The sequence below is a fragment of the Portunus trituberculatus genome, chromosome 38, assembly GCF_017591435.1.
Source record: "Portunus trituberculatus isolate SZX2019 chromosome 38, ASM1759143v1, whole genome shotgun sequence".
Classification (NCBI taxonomy): Eukaryota; Metazoa; Arthropoda; class Malacostraca; order Decapoda; family Portunidae; genus Portunus; species Portunus trituberculatus.
The window spans coordinates 1432501-1449589 of record NC_059292.1 but is presented as its reverse complement, the minus strand read 5'-3'; the positions used below and the strand labels follow the sequence as shown (position 1 = coordinate 1449589).

Genomic DNA, 17089 nt, shown 5'->3' with positions numbered 1-17089 from the left:
CATTGAAATTTTTGGGAGTTAAGCTAGACATATCTTCACAAAAATGGATTCTCACAGTTTCAAGAGAACTTCCTTTTTTAGATCTAGAGCATCAGTCATTCAGACGATAATTTTAATATTTTCTTGATTTCCAAATTCAACCACTTTTCCTGCAGAATTTTCAATCAAATCTATCAATTCAAATAGCAGATGTATCAAAGTGGGTTTGTAGAATGAAACAACACATAAAAAAAAAAATGATGTATTTATACTTTGTACAGGTTATGAATGTTAACAATTTATATATGGTATATGTATATATAACAAGTTTACCCTCATCAAAGATTAATGATTCTGAATACTGCAAAGCCCACTCCAGGACAAGAGAACCGTTACATGTATGCATTAGCAAAACAATGCAATATATCATACGTAAAACCTCTTAAATAAAAAAAATATGCATCTAAATATGAAAAATACTTTGCTTAAGATAATTTCATACATACATTTCAAATTATTATATCATGTAGTACAATGTATACTAGTACTTTATTACGGCTGCAATGGATTTCTTGAAATTACAAGCAGTGCACAATTCTGATGTCTTAAAACTAGAAGACCAAAAATGTATTATTTTGAAATACAGAAATAGATTTTGAATGAATTATTCACAAGTTAACCTAAAATATAAATCATGAAAGAACAATTCATAATGTCCAGTGTGAACTTCTCTATCTAAAATTACTATGTACACTTATTTCAGTGAAGGTGTTCAATAGACACCAAGACAATGTGATGTCTCTCATGACTGGCTGCACTCTCAATACATTCACCTACAGTTAATCTAATTTCTCATGTTTTATTCCATTAGTTTATTACTGTCTCTATCACTGCCCGTTGCAAAGATAAGGCTTCCTCATAGATAGTATGTTTCATTACATAGTCATATAATTTCAAATTAACTTATTTTTAAGTTTATAAGTTTCAAGACTGCCAGTGAAAACCTAAATTACACAATGAGGTTGTTTGTGTTGAATTAATAGAGAGTCTTAGGCAAAGATTTCTGATAGGGATGACATCATCATAGATATGTATGTTTTATTGTAGGACTGACACACGTAGTCTTGTGTACTGTCTTTTAGCAGCTTTCTTTATAAACCCCAAACTGATTCTTATATCATCAAATTTTTGTGTTCATATGATGAAAACAATCCCTAATATTTTCATCTCATATCCTCAGTTTTTGTGTATGATTTTATGGACAAACTACTGATGTAAAAGTTTTAAAAGGCAATTACAGTACAACAGCACCTCGAGATGTGAGTTTAACTCATTCCGTGATGGAGCTGTATCTCAATTTGCTCATAACTCAATCAATTTTCCCAATTGAAATTACTGAAATGCCATTAATCTGTTCCAGCAACCCCCCAAAAATATCCCATTTTTTATACATGTTTTCGGGTAAGAAAAATGTAATTATAAATAACAAATATTGTATAAAAACATAATAAAACAACAAAAGATAAAGTAAATAAATAAACTGGTTTTATAAAAGTATAATTAAGTTGAACATCAGACGACTTGACATAACAGAAGATGCTGAGAGAGGTGGTGAGTGGAGGAGATAGGTGGAGGAGATGGGAGAAGTTAATCTAATTTCATGCTTTTCAGTTACTTTTGTTCACCATTACTTACTTAATTGCTGAACTTAACTTAGTGCTAAACTTTATTGCTGAGCTTAATTACTAAAATTTTTTTACTTCATTAATTTTTACCCTTTTCACCACACTTTCTTCTTTTCACCTGCAGAGCATTTCACAAAATAGCTGTCCATGGAGGTTTGTTTCTTGCTCTCTTTCAGAATGTTTTGGAAGTGGGTTAGGCATGCATCATTAAATGATGTCACTTGTTTAGGACCCGTGGTCAGATAAAAGAAATCTGGCTAAATGATTGCACAAAAGGCTATCACAAAACGAGAAATGCTTCCATAATGGATTGGGGGAGAAGTGAACAGTATGTGTTGGAGGTGGATGCTGGATGTTCACTGTGTCAAACAGCGGCAGCATACCTGGATCTAGCTAGCAACTCAAATTTTGGCTTGCAAATCAAAGCAAAACACTAACCGAGCAACAATTCTCATCTCAAATTTCTGGGAAGTCAGAACACTTGTAACTCAAGGTAACACTCTATTTGGTTCCAGGAATGGCTTAATCTGTTTCACATTGATTTCTATGGGAAATATAGTTTTGGCATCTGAATATCTTAGATTCAATTGGCATTGAGGAATTAATTAAGTTACAGCACTGAGGTTCCATAGCTCTTTTGATATTAGGGCCATTTTCAGTTCTAGAAAATGGAGGACCATACAAAATTTCACCTTAACATATCTAGCCACACATTCATGTAACTAGCTTAATACTTCGAAGCACCATGCTTACCCTCATAACAAAACACCAAACAGACCTTTGTCATGTGTTAGCAGACCAGAAGACTGTAATCATTAGAGGTGAGATGCAGCTGACTTGGTATTGCTGTATTGTAATACTGATGCCAATAACACCAGACTCTCCTGAATGTAGTTGTTGCCATTTGCTGCCTGATTGACATAGAAAAAAAGTTACTTTTAACTTAATTTAATGTATCATAACTGGTTTACACTAACTTCTTGAGATCTTTCTATATCAATTCATAGAAGTTATATCAACAGTAATACTATCATTATGGTTTTCTTCATATGAAAGAAATTAGTCTTGTGCATTACACAATTCTAAATAAGAAATTCATAATGCTACAATGAGACAATATATATATATATATATATATATATATATATATATATATATATATATATATATATATATATATATATATATATATATATTTTTTTTTTTTTTTATTTTTTTTTTACATTTAAAATACAATATCAAATAAATGGTATCACACAGGAAGACATGATGTTTCCATCTTAAGGATGTGGCTGAGACCAGAGTAGGAAATTAAATTAGTATGCAGACATGGTATCTTTCACTCACCTTTGTTTAATTTTGTTCAGGAGGCAATGGCATACAAGCCTAGCCTCCCTCAGATACATATTAGTATCTTAGATACATATTAGTATCATAGCTATATAGTGTAAAGATGATACTGAAGTCAAAGTAAAGTAACTAAGCAACAGACTTCTACTACATCAGCCAAACTTTATATATTTTACTCATAGAATCTTACCTGCAAATAAATGTTTGTAATGGTATTGCTGACTTGGGAATCAACAGGGGATCCTTCAGAGGTAATGGCTCCACACACCTGGTCAGCCACTTTCTCAAGGCCACAAGACACAACCTGTGCCAGCCTGTACAAAGGGTGAGAGACACACAGTTAAAGTTTGTACAGTAAGCCATGTAACTAGCTTAATACTTTGAAGCAATGCCACCACATACACATCATGAAATACTGTCTGCTGAACAAACATGCTCAAAACTGCACATAAGGTTTATAAGAAGGTTATCACAATCCTTTATGTTAGAAGAGCTTCATCTCACCAATAAACATTACAAGAAATGAGATAGATAATAACACATAACAAAGTGAAGTAAAATGTCCTCCAGACACATGCAACCTAGAAACTTGTGACACAGAGGCATACTGGCTGTTGGCAGGTACTCTAATGGAATATTATTTTCTTACCAATTAACTATCAATTTTTGTTACCTAATTAAGTTACATTCATGACAACATATCTTTTATTAATGTAATCTTATGAATTTCAATGCAAAGGTAATTTAAAGTTTTACATGTAAGTATACACTAAGAACCATAGTACTGGAGGCTTACCATAAGAAACCATTACTCACTCTTTAAAGTGGGAAGCTAAATCAAGGGGATCAGCATCTGGAGTAATGAGGGCCAGTTCCCCTCCCTTGTGAGCCAAGGCACAGAGTTGTGCCACTAGCTGGGCCATGGCACTAAACAGCACACCTTCACCCTCACCTGTTTCTTCAAGTCCAACCTCTTGGACAAAAGCTGCTTTTTCTTGCACTAAGGACCATGCCTGAAAAAAGGTAGCTACATAATAATAATAATGGAAAAATAAATCAATAAATATAAAAAGACACAGGAATAGAGTTACTGTACCTGCTGATGGATAAAACATAGATCATCCATTTTTAAAGGAAAGTTTTGAAAAGAAAGAGTAAATACATGTAGATAACTTGAGGAAAAAATTTTAGTCATATGTTTATTGGAAGAATATAAATTCCAAGCACAAAATTCATAAATGCAAAACTAAATTCACACTATGTCAGAAAGCTTACCTCAATCAATTTCTTTGGATGCAGTTGTAGACCCATCTTGGTCACAACACCCGACACTACCTCTGTCACATCTTCCTCCAGTTGCTCAAGCTCATCCAGTTCACAAGTGGTCTGTTATGGAGGACAACATGCCAATTTTCATCCATATTAAGCAAAAAATAATTCATCCATCTCTATCAGAAATCCCTCACAGTGATGGCCATGATAGTGTCCTACAAGGCAGCAGTCAAACAACTCAGCAGAGAGCAGTTGGGAGATTCACTGGGATGGTTGTGACCCCAGCAAGCCCAGTTAATGGGGTTTATACTTACGCCAGAAATCTTGACACTACCTGCCACCTCACACTACTACAGCTACCCACATCAGACTCACTAACAATAAGCTGTCAAAGGAGGCCTCAGAGGTGCATGAAAACCTTAAATTTAAGTCAAATAGGAATATTTTAATGATATGCAGCATCACCAAGAGTTCTACATATGACTGCCACATAACCTACACCCTCATGAACACTCCCTACAACTGGACTTAACCCCAACTGAGCTAATCTTGGTGACAATCACACTCACACTCATCTATATAACGCCAGCTATCTCTAAAGATAGCTATCTATCCATCTATCTACTTCCTTCTCAAGCTCCAACTGCTTTTCGCTTGCCATATTTTTGTCGTAGCATGACACTCTATTCTTGAGTTGAACAGGATGCTCAGACTTCCATGTCCATTTTATCGTCCAATGCTGCCCATCAAACTTAGCATGAAAATCAGTGTCATTTATTTCTAGAACACTGTCACCGTTAAAAGACTCGTCAACTTTATTAGCAGGCTGCTCATCTCCTTGCACTACAGCCACAGCTGGCTGACCTTTGACATGAACTTTGGAGTCTCCAAATTTAATTGTACCCCAACCAATGGTAACTCCGCCCATCTGGTCAATAACATCAACTCCGACAACCACATCCACATCAACAACCAGCTGATCTAACACCAGCGCCCTATAAACAATAACTACTTTATCTTCAAACACCAACTCAAGACCAGTCACAGTTCGGCACGTTACTAGCCGGCCATCAAAAGCACAAACACGAGCTTCACCATTACTGCTTCGAACAAACTTTGAACAAACTACAGTTGTAGTACAACCAGTATCTATTAATGCTCTCCCAACTACCCCACCTATTACTACATTGACAATAGGTAAACAACCTATACAACGCGCCTTTCCAATGACAGAGCAACTTCCGGCGCTGAAATCACTCCTTTCTAGTTTTCCGAAATATGTTCTTGGCACCTGCTAGCGACATGTCCAAGTTTTCCACACCTAAAACACTTCACCTGTTCTTTACAATCTCTGATCATGTGTGGGCCTGAACAATGGAAACATTTACCTGAAAATTGATTGGCAGTATTTACCAGTCTAGGCCCTCTTACTGTCTCCTTAAACTCCCTGGTCACAGCAGATAACTCCACTTGCGGCTTGGCTGTCAGGATTCTAGCTCGACTAATTAAATCCCCCATCTCAAGTTTCAGAACATTGGGTAATTGCTGCAAAGAAACTCCTACATGATTGGGAAACCCATTCACATATGTTAATTTAATAATATTTGCCAATCCTTCACCTGTAAATTGACCCAACCCTGCCAATCTCCTAATTTTGTTTGCATAGACATCGACAGGCTCCCCTGTCCACCGCTTCTGAACCAATTTTGCAAACGAGGTAAAGGCATCATCAGTGAACGCTACTCGTAACTTCTCTTGAAGAATCTTTGCATCCGTTTGCTCCGCATCGGTTAACTCCAAGTACAACGCCAATGCGTCACCCTCCAAATACAATGGTATGAAACTGGCCACATCAGTAATCTTTTGCAACTTGGCCACCAAAGTAACTTTCTTCAACCATGACACTACATCACCCTCACCAGTAAATGGCTTTATCATGTCCATTGTTATTTTGGACGCAGCCATAATGAATGCCTAGATAGCTTGTAGTACAAGTGCAACAACAAGAGCACGAACAAGACGACAAACCGAGTAAAACGAGAGCAAACAACAAAAATATACCGGTGACGACAAAGCGTCCCAACAACAACACCACCCTCCACCAACTCCCTCACAGCTCTGCCCTCTACCTGCGCGCAGCCCACACAAGCCACCAACGGTGCGCCAAAACCCTCTCAAAACATTCCTAAAACCACCACAACAATAACTAAATAAACCACAGTAAGTAAACATATGTAACATTCTTGACATTTTCCTATTATAACTGCTTGTAGTCTACATACATATTTGAAGGTACGGTGTACAGTGTTATATACCTTAATGACAGTATTTTCTCTGAGAAGCTTTTCCTGAACATAATGTGGGAGTGTTGCTGCCATGGAGGTCCGCTTGGTCTGGCACTGCTTAGCCACTAAGGACAATGCCTCAAGGTGCACAGGTCCCTCTGTAGCTTCCCAGGCTTGCTCAAAGGAGGGTTTCTGCAAATTCTTGTTATTTCCTCCCCCAACTATACCATCTTTCTCTTCCTGCATAGCTCTCTGTCGTGCTTCTTGCAACATCTACAACAAAAAAAAAGTTTCCTGTGATGTTTTACTTCAGTATTTTTCTTTAGCATTGCAACCTTATTCCTGTAATATATGTACAAAATAAAGTCTAAGGATACTATTAAAAAATGCCTGATACAATTTCACATCAAATTGAAACTTTTGAGAATTATCATTTAAACCAGAGCAAATTTCATGGCACTGAGCTACTCTATATGTCAAGAAGCTTTCCCTCTTGTCATGATGCAGGCACCTGATGTATCAATCTAGAAAGCAAGTGGAAAGTAAAGAGGAGTGTATACAATAACTAATTACACAAGAATGAGTTCATAAAGTTAATTTGAGAAGGTATTAAAATTGTCCTTCCTTTATAGCAGAAAGCACACCAGATTAATTAAGGCAAATTCATTGAGGAACATCAGGTGTTTATAATCAGAAAGGACAGTGCAAAACAGACAATTGTTGATTGAAATGAGAGCAAAAAAGTTGATCCTAATTGATCAATGGTGCAGGCTGCCCTATGTTGGGACATGATGCAGCACTATATCACAACTGTTTCTTTCAGCTAACATTAAGCCATAATCAAGACTCTTGCTCTTCAAAAACAAGATCACAAGCTGTTTAAACGTATCACAGACGAAGTATAGAATGGTATGCATGATATTGCAGCATCTTTGTTTTCATGATTAAATGCAAAAGATAATATCATACTAACTCATAGTGAACATGATCCACCACACCCCTGTGTTGTTTTCATGAATGTATACAGATAAAAATGAGGGATTAATTACATATGAGTCAGTGAAATTAAAGAGAAAAAGTCTTGGGTAACAACATACACTTTAGCACTTTACAAGTGGCACAGATGGTATGGGCCAAGTACAACATATTTTATGCAAGAAGTATACATTTAATCTTGAAAATAAACCTACACACAACAAGTGCATAATAGATAAGGTCCTGAAACTAATGGTCTCGCAGCAGATTTATATATATATATATATATATATATATATATATATATATATATATATATATATATATATATATATATATATATATATATATATATATATATATATATATATATATATATATATATATATATATATATATATAAAATTTTGTACTGTACTCACATAATTCTAAGCTATGAATATAAATGAGAATGAAAATCAGGAGAGACAAGAAATATTAGTGTGCTTAATAAACTATCATTACCTGAGACAAGTTAGGTTTCTTATTAGAAAGAAAAGCTCTTTTCTTATGAAGACCGGGGTCTCCTTCCTGGATGACGTCCATGGCCTTGCGTCCTATTACCTCAAGGGTGTCCAGTCCTCCCATCAACACCTGCCACAAACTCACTGTGTACATCACATTGAGCACATCATGGAACATTATGTAAAGGCTGTTCATCAATTATAACTAGAATGCTGCATTGTACTACTCTCACATGTCCTTGAATGTACCGATGACTTGCTCCAAACATTACCTTGGAGCTGGCTGTCTCCAGTGCCCCAGAGACACCCGAGACTAAGGAGCCCAAAGAGAAGCCTCCCAGTCCATAGCTTGCCTCTACTTGACTTCCTGACTTGTCACCACCCACACTGTCTTCTTTACTGTTTGTTTCTGTAAATAATCAATGAAACTGTGCATTTCAAATTTATGATTATTATTCAATTAAATTTTTATATCAATATTCTGTAACAATGCTTGCAATAAAGTTGAAGTTCATTCCATTCATAAATATTACAATCATCTGGTTTTAGAACACCCAAACTGCTTAGATAGTGTCTCTTTCATTAAATATTAGAATAGAATTGACCCACAACAATGGTTTATGATTTTCAAAAAATTCAAGAATGATGAAAGTAATGAATGCACTCACGTTTCTCACTCTCAGTCTGTTTGCCCTCCCCAAGGCTCTGAGATGTTGTTTTTTCCTCTAAAGCTGTTTTGAGATGTTCTGACTTGCATACTTCTTCAGCCATGACCTCAGGGCTGGGAACACCAATACTGCTTTCCACAGTCTCCATGACAGTGCCCACTCCTCGTCCCACCTCCCTGGTAAAGGTGGAGGCGGCAGAGAGAAGGGTGCCACCCCAGCCTCCCCATGGTGCAGACCAGCCATCATCATTCCCAGAAGCCTGTCACAGATACACACAATTCCACAGTTCTCCAGCATGAATCATTTGTACTTTGTAGTCTAGAAATTCAACATAACAAAAACACCTTCCAATCCTTCAATGATAATTTTAATAAATTCCAATTAATACTCATACCTTGATATTTTGTTCAGTTACAGTTTAACACTTGAGCAAACACAAGTGGCTATTCTATACAATACTGACCTCTTTCTTATCTTTGTCAAGGTTCAGGGCTTGATTCCACCTTTCTTGCTGTTCCACCCACTGCTGCCTTTTCTTCATTTTTTCATCTTCCTTTTCCCTGTTCTTCTCCACAGTTTTGGCCGTCAGTGGGGATCTACTTTTGTTTGTTGATGTATTTCTGTCCTCTTCCTTATACTTCAAGGAATCAGAAGAAATGCCATCTATGGATTTGTTAGCTACTTTCGTACCAAGCTTTCTTGTACCAAGACGTTCTCCAAGCTTCTCTCTTGGCTTTTTCATACCTATTTTGGATTGTCTAACTGGCTTGGGCTTTGAGTTTGATGCAAGGGGCTCTACCTCATCACCTTTGTTTTCTGGTAAGGGGTTTGTGTTTGATGTAAGGGGCTCAACCTCATCACCTGGTAAGGGCTCTGTGTTTGATGTAAGGGGCTCAACCTCATCACCTTTGTTTTCTGGTAAGGGCTCATCACCTTTGTTTTCTGGTAAGGGCTCTGAGTTTGATATAAGGGGCTCAACCTCATCAGCTATGCATTCTGTCTTTAGGTTTTCTGATAAAGCTGTTTGTGATGACACTTTTTGCTTGCATTTCACATCTTCAGACTTTTCTTCTGAGTCCTCAATTAATTCTTCTGATTGCACTTCATAATTTTGTTTATCACTTTTAAGCTCCTCTGTTTGAAACTTGTCACTCTTTTCTAACTTTTCAGCTGTAAATCCTTTTCTGAGTTCTTCTACACATGAATAACTCTTTTCACAAATTTCCTGAGTATCATTATCTTTAATACATCTACCAACTTCCAGCTGCTGTACAGGTGTTTCTTTTATACTTTCATCATCCTTAGTGCATGACACAGACATAGAACTACTTTCATCTTCACTTATGCCTAACAAATCAGATTCTTTATTTATTTGAGTTCTCTCACTGGTATCTTCCCTATTCTTATTAGTATCCACATCATCTTCTGCATCTGAAGTGCTGGTGCTGGGGACTTTCTTTGATGCTTCATTCTGAGCTGCATCTTCCTCTGCTTCACACACTCTCTCACAAGGAGCAGCATGCACAGGCTGGTGTTGCTGAAGCAAAGTTCTCTTTAAGTTACATTCCAGATCCTCTAAGTCTGATCCCTCGTCCGCAGACTGAAATTCATCTTCACTTTCTGAAGACATTGTTCTGAAATAAATTGACATATAAGGAATCATTACTATTTGGAAAGAAAATACATATAATAACAATAATAAAAATAATAATAATAATAATAATAATTATGATAATAACAATAATAATAATAATAATGATGATTTTCATAAAAGTTTTACCTAAGCATGTGAATTCTACACTGTTAATTTTAATTGTGTAAGATAAAAATATCCGTACATGTGCGTACAGCAGGATAAGTCAGATAAATCTGATCTTTGGATATTCTGACAAGTGGTTGCCCTGAATTGATCTGATTTATACAGGGTTTACTGTATTTGTCACTGTGTCAGTCGAGGCTTGTGCTAATCATGTGCCACCATTATAAAGGCCACCAATTGCAAGTTTCCACCGAAGGTTCACTTAAAGGCTTAGTTTTGTCCTGCTACCACTCAGAGTGAAGCAAGGAAGACGTGCCTGGATTGGCAGGAACCTACATAAGAGGTTAGAGGCTACACAGGGTTAGAGGCCATAGCTGAGCCAGTTATCCTGCTGGGTGATGAGGTCAGCCATGCAAGATTACAACACAGGATAAGTTTGCTTCAGGTTTCTTTTCCACCTGAAATTGCCTTGAGATGATGGAAAAAAAAAAAATCATCAAAATATATTAATCTAACCTACACACACACACACACACACACACAAGGAAAACAGCTTCATCCATCAGTAAGAGACGCATGTGGTTCCCTACATAAATAAAAAGAAAGAAAAAAATAATAAATAAAAAGAGAGCGTGATGAGAGCAGCATATGAAGGCTGGCCACACCAGTCACTGTGGTGGTGAAAGCTTCTCTGGAAACAAATGGCAGTATGTTATCACTTCACACCCTGGCCACCAAAACTCACAGTGTGGTAGCAGGTCCTCCTTTCTGAAGCTAAAGTTGTATGACGTGTTAGGAGCGTGACTCAAGCGTGGTTAGAGTGGCAACTTTCCCCAGATGAGCAGCACACGTCACCCACGTCACTCCCACCCAGTGTTTGGCTCGCTGGCTGGGGAGGCTTTGCTCTTTGTAACGGGGAGACTTTCACACTAAAGCTATTTGACAGACAGTTGTTCTATATCACTGTATTCATCGCTATGTATATGTGTTCTCCTCTAACCGTAAAATCAATCACATGTATAACTTATTTCCCAACCAATTTTAAAGAATGACTGATTTATACTTATTTATTTAATCGTAAAAGTTAAATTGAAGCAGAATCATGCTGCACATTAGCCAGAATCATAGCGTGACAAACTCTCCTTCTTCAGAGTGATACGAGTACATGATTATTCACTCTTGAACCAGCATCAGTAGACAACACAGGTAGCACTTAGCAGCAGAGGGGCTATCTGACACCACCTGTCCATTCACGTCACAGGGAGGGAGAGGGGCCAAGCTGTAGGTTTGAAGAGGGTGTGGGATGTTTGTCTCTGTTTTAGATAAAAAACAACAGATGATGCCGCCCTTCGTTGGACAAGCTATCATGTTCCGTCACGTCAGCAGCACAGTAACCTTGAGCTAATGGCATGGTAACAGGCTAAGATAAACTGTGGACACGATAGTCAGTCAGTTCACGGTCGAGGCAACACGGAAGGACTCTGCTCTCAAAGGTAATTGTTTGGTGGTTCAGAAACATTTATATGTGAGTGTGGAGTATTGTCTCCCTTCAGCAACAATCAGTGCACACACCACATCAGCCGGGCGTGCAGCCGCGCCCTACTGCGTTCCATTTGTAATACCTTGATATGCCTCCCCAGCAGTGGCATGGATCTACCAAGGCCCCACGTGAGGGCAAATTAATGATAGAATAGGATACCACAAAAATCTAAGGAGAAAATACCTTTTTAAGAAAACACCAAGACAAACAAATTATGCTAAACAAACTGCTAAAATTGCAGCTGGATATTATACATCCTATCTTTCTCTCCTCTGTCTTGAAAGGACTCAAGGACATAGTAAAAAAATGGATTCCACCGGATAGGGGGGAGAGGCCACTTTCAATAGTAATAAAAGTCCAAGGACGAGATGCCATGTTTTGAAAAGTGTGAAAATTCTAACCTAACCTAACTATACCTGACCTGACTATGGGTGTGTGCCCCTCCCTGTCCATGACCCTTCCCAAGGACACTAACCTAACCTAGCATGTAGGGCTTCACTCCTCTGGTTAGCTGTTTGCATTATGATATGAGAGAAGCTAAGAGATTGGTTGTTTCCTAAGAATTAGTCCAAATATGATCAAGGTTCAGAAGGATGGAATTCTGGCTTAAGAGTTTGCTGGGGGTGTGTTTCACATCACCTACACAGGGCTGATGGGTTCATGATGTGTCTGTGATAGAAATGTGAGCTTCAGATACTGTAAGTGGTAGTAAATTATTTAGTATAGACCACAGGGACATGTCAGTGAAGTTTATGTAATTTACATACACCAGTTTGAATAGATACATATTGTTATAAGTAGGTAGACAAATTGCTATAGTAATGTCATAGCCAGGGGAAAATTGAAATGGTATATATAGTTTCAAATACATCTAATGTCATTGCAGATAAAATCATGAAGTTTTTAACCACCGAGCAGAAAAAGTTCTATGATGACAATGGCTACATTGTGCTGGATATTCTTACTGATGAAGAAATATCGGAACTGAGTGAAGACTTTGACCGAATCTTTGAAGCCAAGGATGGAGCAAACTTGGAAGCTACGTGGCAAGGCAACTGGAAAACAGACGAGAAGAAGAATGTAATTATTTTGCTGTTTTGTCTCATTAACATCTTGAACTAACTTTTTTGTATTGGTAATTTAGATTAACTTGCTAAATTAATTTAATTCAAATTACAAAAAGATCTTTTTGTATGGCTACCGAATCCCATACTGTATATGTTATGTCCTCTCATCAGGAAGTGAAGTCCATTCATGGACTTCAGATGTACTCTGCTGCATTCACACGCCTTCTGCTGAATGAGAAGATGCTGGATGCTTGTGAGGATATCATGGAGACACCCAATATCCTCCTCCACCACACCAAGGCCCACTCAAAGCCCCCAAACACTGGCTCTCCTTTCCCCATGCATCAGGTGCTCAAAACACTGACTTTTTTCTTCTTTCTTTGCTACATTTATAATATATGCTAGTTTATTTCATATTGATAAAGACAAAAAGGGTTGTGTTGACAAAAAAGAAAAAAAAAAGAAAAGCTTCCCACAATTTCTTGAAATAGTAGTGCTTGAGACTTCCAAACCCCTGCCACTTCAAAGATGAAGTGGAGGTTTTTGGGATGCTTTGAAGATGTGTTGATCAAGTGCATGGGTTCATGATGTTGATGGAAGTTTTTTTTTTTTTTTTTTTGTAAGGAGTAGGGCATCTATGAAGGTCAACACAAAGGAGCATGGAGACTATATTCCAGTGAAGATTGTCATCATTGTGATTTATTTATTCATTTATTTATTTATAGATTTATTTTTTGAGACACCAGATATATTTTTTCCGTACATCAGTGAAAAGACATATACTGTAGGCTGGTTTGGACTGTTGAGGTAGATGCATAATGCCTCCTGTGTGTAGTCATATCTCTGATTAAGAAAGAATGTAGTTTTACTGTGCAGTAATTTTCAAGAAAAATAATTTTGGCATATGTATTTATATATATTTATTGAATAATCTATGATTAATTATATTTATTTGTTTAACAGGACTACCACTATTTTCCCTTCAAGAATGATTCCATGATAGCAGTGTTTATAAGTCTGGATGCCTCTGATCCCGGCAATGGTGGGCTGTGTGTGTACCCCGGCTCCCACAAGCTGGGTCCACAGGAGGACGTCAGTAATGTTACTAGCTATCACTACTTAAACCAGGAAAAGTTTCCAATTGAGAAGGCCACACCTCTGACCTTGAAGAAGGGACAGGTTGGTCTTGTGTCTTTTTGTCTTTGCTAGTATACAAATAAAAACTAAAAAAAGATATCATCCCAGCACTGTTATGCAAGAGATTAAGAGATAAAAATTTGGCAGACCTACGAGTTGCTTAAGCATGTTTCGTACTGACCATTTACTGTACCTTTTTCAGTCACTTGATTTATGGATATGAATTTTTCTAACTGTAGAGGAAGCTGATGCATGTCAAATAAAGAAACAGTGAGCCACCCACACCCTCCACACAGTCTGCTTCATCTGAATTTTGTTTTCCAGGTTGTGGTGTTTTCCTACCTCCTGATCCATGGCTCCTACTACAACACCTCATCTGACCGTGTTCGTCGCATGCACTTGATGCAGTTGATGTCAGGAGATGATGTGCCCCTGGCTGTGATGCACCTGTCAGACTGCCAGGGGATGGTGCTGCGAGGACGGTGCTTCACCAGGGAAGCAGACATCAAGAAGAGACACCGAAAGTTCATGGAAGAGCAAATAGCAGCACAGAGTGGAATGTGATCCCTGCAAGGTGTCCTGACTTGAAGCTTTATTGAATATTGTTTGTAAGTAAGTACAGTTTTCAGCTATTTAGGTAGAGCTGTTAAATCTTCCTCTGTTGTTTATTTAGAGTTTATTTGATTTGTTTTTTTGGAACGACTGGGTTTTTCAAAACAAGTATCTTGAAAGAATGATGTACTTGTACTTGAGGCATGGCTAGTAATTTGCTAACTAGCTAAATATTTGAATCAACTTTGTGATACAAATTTGTATGAAATACCTTTTATATAATTAAGGACCCATCTAATAAATGTAAAGTTATGTATTTTATAAAAGATTTATATTTGGTAGTTTTCACCGTTGTAAATTACTTGATATACTTAATGAATAAGTTTCTAGAAAATTGTAAAATATAGACAGAGAAAAGTCTCATTTAAGTTTGGGTTTACATATTTGATTAGTTGAGAGTCCATTATAATTGTGTTTGCCATGTAAGCTATAAGACTGCATTGCATTCTTTCATTTACCTTTTAGTTTGAAGGGTGATATGATAGTCTTGTATTATCTGCACATTTCCTAACACACACTTATACACACAAACAATCTGTGTAGTTGTTGGACTCATATTTGGAGTGCTGACTCCTTCCTTAGTCTGTTCTGGGAAGCAGGATCACTCTGAATATTGCTGGTAAACACTTTAGCTACTAATGCCTGTAAGACGTGCGACACACCTAGAGTTGAGGATTACCACTAAGTACAAAATGAAGAAAAAATTGATATAGTTAGTTGTTATTACTGTCATTATTGTCACTATGTTGTTATTCTATTCATGTTTGTTGATATTATTATTTATTTATTTTTTTTCTATATCAGACTTACAGTGTCATTACTGTACAGCCTCAATGGTGCTGCATCAAATGTCCCAGCTCCTCGTGACCTCTCTTAATTGTCACTTGTAATATCCTGACTGCCATGATGAGGTGATTTTGTTCCTTATTTTGCCATAATGCTTTAATAAGTCAACAGTAACAATGGCATGTAGCAATTACTAAGTATATCTTGGTAGGAAGTTGACATGCATACCAGAATTTATGTAGTTGTTATCTAAGCTCAGTCAATTTCCATGTATATAATTGGTTAGTAACATTGGCATCAGTAGTGTATTAGATATAATACCTTAAAAAGACCCATGAGTATCAGATTATTTGATTAATTGATTTTTCTTTTCTTTTTTTTTTATATCTGGAGTACAAATGGTACTGTTCAAATGAAAATAAAAGTGTACTTTTCAAATAATGCATTACTGAAATATGTGCTTATCTTTGCTTATCTTTGAAAGTTCTGAATTTTAGTGAAACCTTTCATTATCAGCCAGATGAAGGCAGGTGGTGGTTAGGAAGTAAGAAATACAATTGATAGCTAACATCCATATTTTTTAGTGTCTCCAATTGTCAAACAACAACTGGTGAAAAGGGTCATAATAGCTTCAATGCTTAGGAAGAAGGCTCAACTAGTTGCTGATAAGTTGTATAAGGATGTGTAATGGTACAGAGTAAATGACCTGGTAGAGACATTAAAGAAATGAACGATGGCAAAAGAGCAATGAGTGTCTAAGTATGAGGAGTGTCAGTTTTTGGTAGATGTATGTGGGCTGTTTCAAGATCATTCAAGATCATTTGGTTGAGAATCTAAGAAAGTCTAAAGTGTTTGAGGAAAGGCAATGTAATCACTAAAGCATTTCAGATATAAAATGACAAACTTCATTGATATATTAAAGGACCTTGAAACTATGTGAGCAGTGCATAATGGTAATTTTCCAATACATGAGAGAGCAAACTACCAATGGGTGGTTTATTGTAGCAATGTTTGGGATGGAATGGTACTTTGCTTCAGAATCTACAAAGAGCATGCGCAAGTTGTGCTGATTTTATTCTCCATGAAAAATGTATATTGAAAAAAGAATAAATACGATAAATAAGACTAATTAAAACTAAAAAGAAATATAAATTAATGTAAACAAGATAGATACTAAATTTTTATACAAAGAAAATAGATAAATGGGTAAGGTTGATGAAATACATTGATAAAATCACTGAACATAAATCGGTGAATAACAAAAGAAATTTAGGTGTGTTAAATTTGCTCTCAGTTTGCTCTGTTGTGTTGATTTCAGGTGCAGAGGAACCTTTGGCTAATTGCTGAGGCACAAAGCTTCACCTCTGGGACAAGCTGTGGTGATGGAAGCTGCAGTGAAACTTATAAGGAGGTAAGGTTTGGTCATATTTCACAGTAAATCATAATTATGTTTTAGTTAAATTGTGGATGT

General features: G+C 36.9%; 2 protein-coding genes across 3 annotated transcripts in view; one reads left to right on the top strand and one right to left on the bottom strand.

The window, feature by feature from the left end:
* Positions 1 to 225: 225 nt before the first annotated feature.
* LOC123515218 (protein FAM114A2-like) lies at positions 226 to 11381 on the bottom strand. The gene is made up of 10 exons (XM_045273775.1): positions 11222 to 11381; positions 9181 to 10351; positions 8718 to 8976; positions 8322 to 8458; positions 8051 to 8179; positions 6602 to 6844; positions 4290 to 4400; positions 3831 to 4027; positions 3205 to 3328; positions 226 to 2575 (listed from the first exon to the last, which is right to left on the bottom strand). Exons 2-10 carry the CDS (start codon positions 10345 to 10347, stop codon positions 2480 to 2482), a joined length of 2463 nt encoding a protein of 820 aa, XP_045129710.1. The 5' UTR covers positions 10348 to 10351; positions 11222 to 11381; the 3' UTR covers positions 226 to 2479.
* Positions 11382 to 11711: 330 nt separating this feature from the next.
* The window catches only part of LOC123515219 (phytanoyl-CoA dioxygenase, peroxisomal-like), a 5411-nt gene continuing 33 nt past the window's right edge, over positions 11712 to 17089 (top strand). The window contains exons 1-6 of one of the 2 annotated variants that reach the window (XM_045273777.1): positions 11712 to 11969; positions 12903 to 13096; positions 13255 to 13431; positions 14047 to 14262; positions 14545 to 14828; positions 16937 to 17089. The exon at positions 16937 to 17089 is cut by the window's right edge and continues 33 nt beyond it. In XM_045273777.1, the coding sequence (XP_045129712.1) occupies positions 12911 to 13096; positions 13255 to 13431; positions 14047 to 14262; positions 14545 to 14784 (819 nt within the window). In that variant the 5' untranslated portion in view covers positions 11712 to 11969; positions 12903 to 12910 and the 3' untranslated portion in view covers positions 14785 to 14828; positions 16937 to 17089. Of the gene's footprint in view, positions 11970 to 12902; positions 13097 to 13254; positions 13432 to 14046; positions 14263 to 14544; positions 16077 to 16936 lie in introns of those variants that run through there. The other variant, XM_045273776.1, reaches the window with a different exon arrangement.

Excerpts from the sequence above, each read along its gene's own strand:
- LOC123515218 (XM_045273775.1), bottom strand. The coding sequence starts at position 10,347 with ATGTCTTCAGAAAGTGAAGATGAATTTCAGTCTGCGGACGAGGGATCA. Across the intron at positions 4,401-6,601 it reads GAGAAAATACTGTCATTAAG|ACCACTTGTGAACTGGATGA; the intron begins GTATATAACACT and ends CCTCCATAACAG. Across the intron at positions 2,576-3,204 it reads TTACAAACATTTATTTGCAG|GCAGCAAATGGCAACAACTA; the intron begins GTAAGATTCTAT and ends TATGTCAATCAG.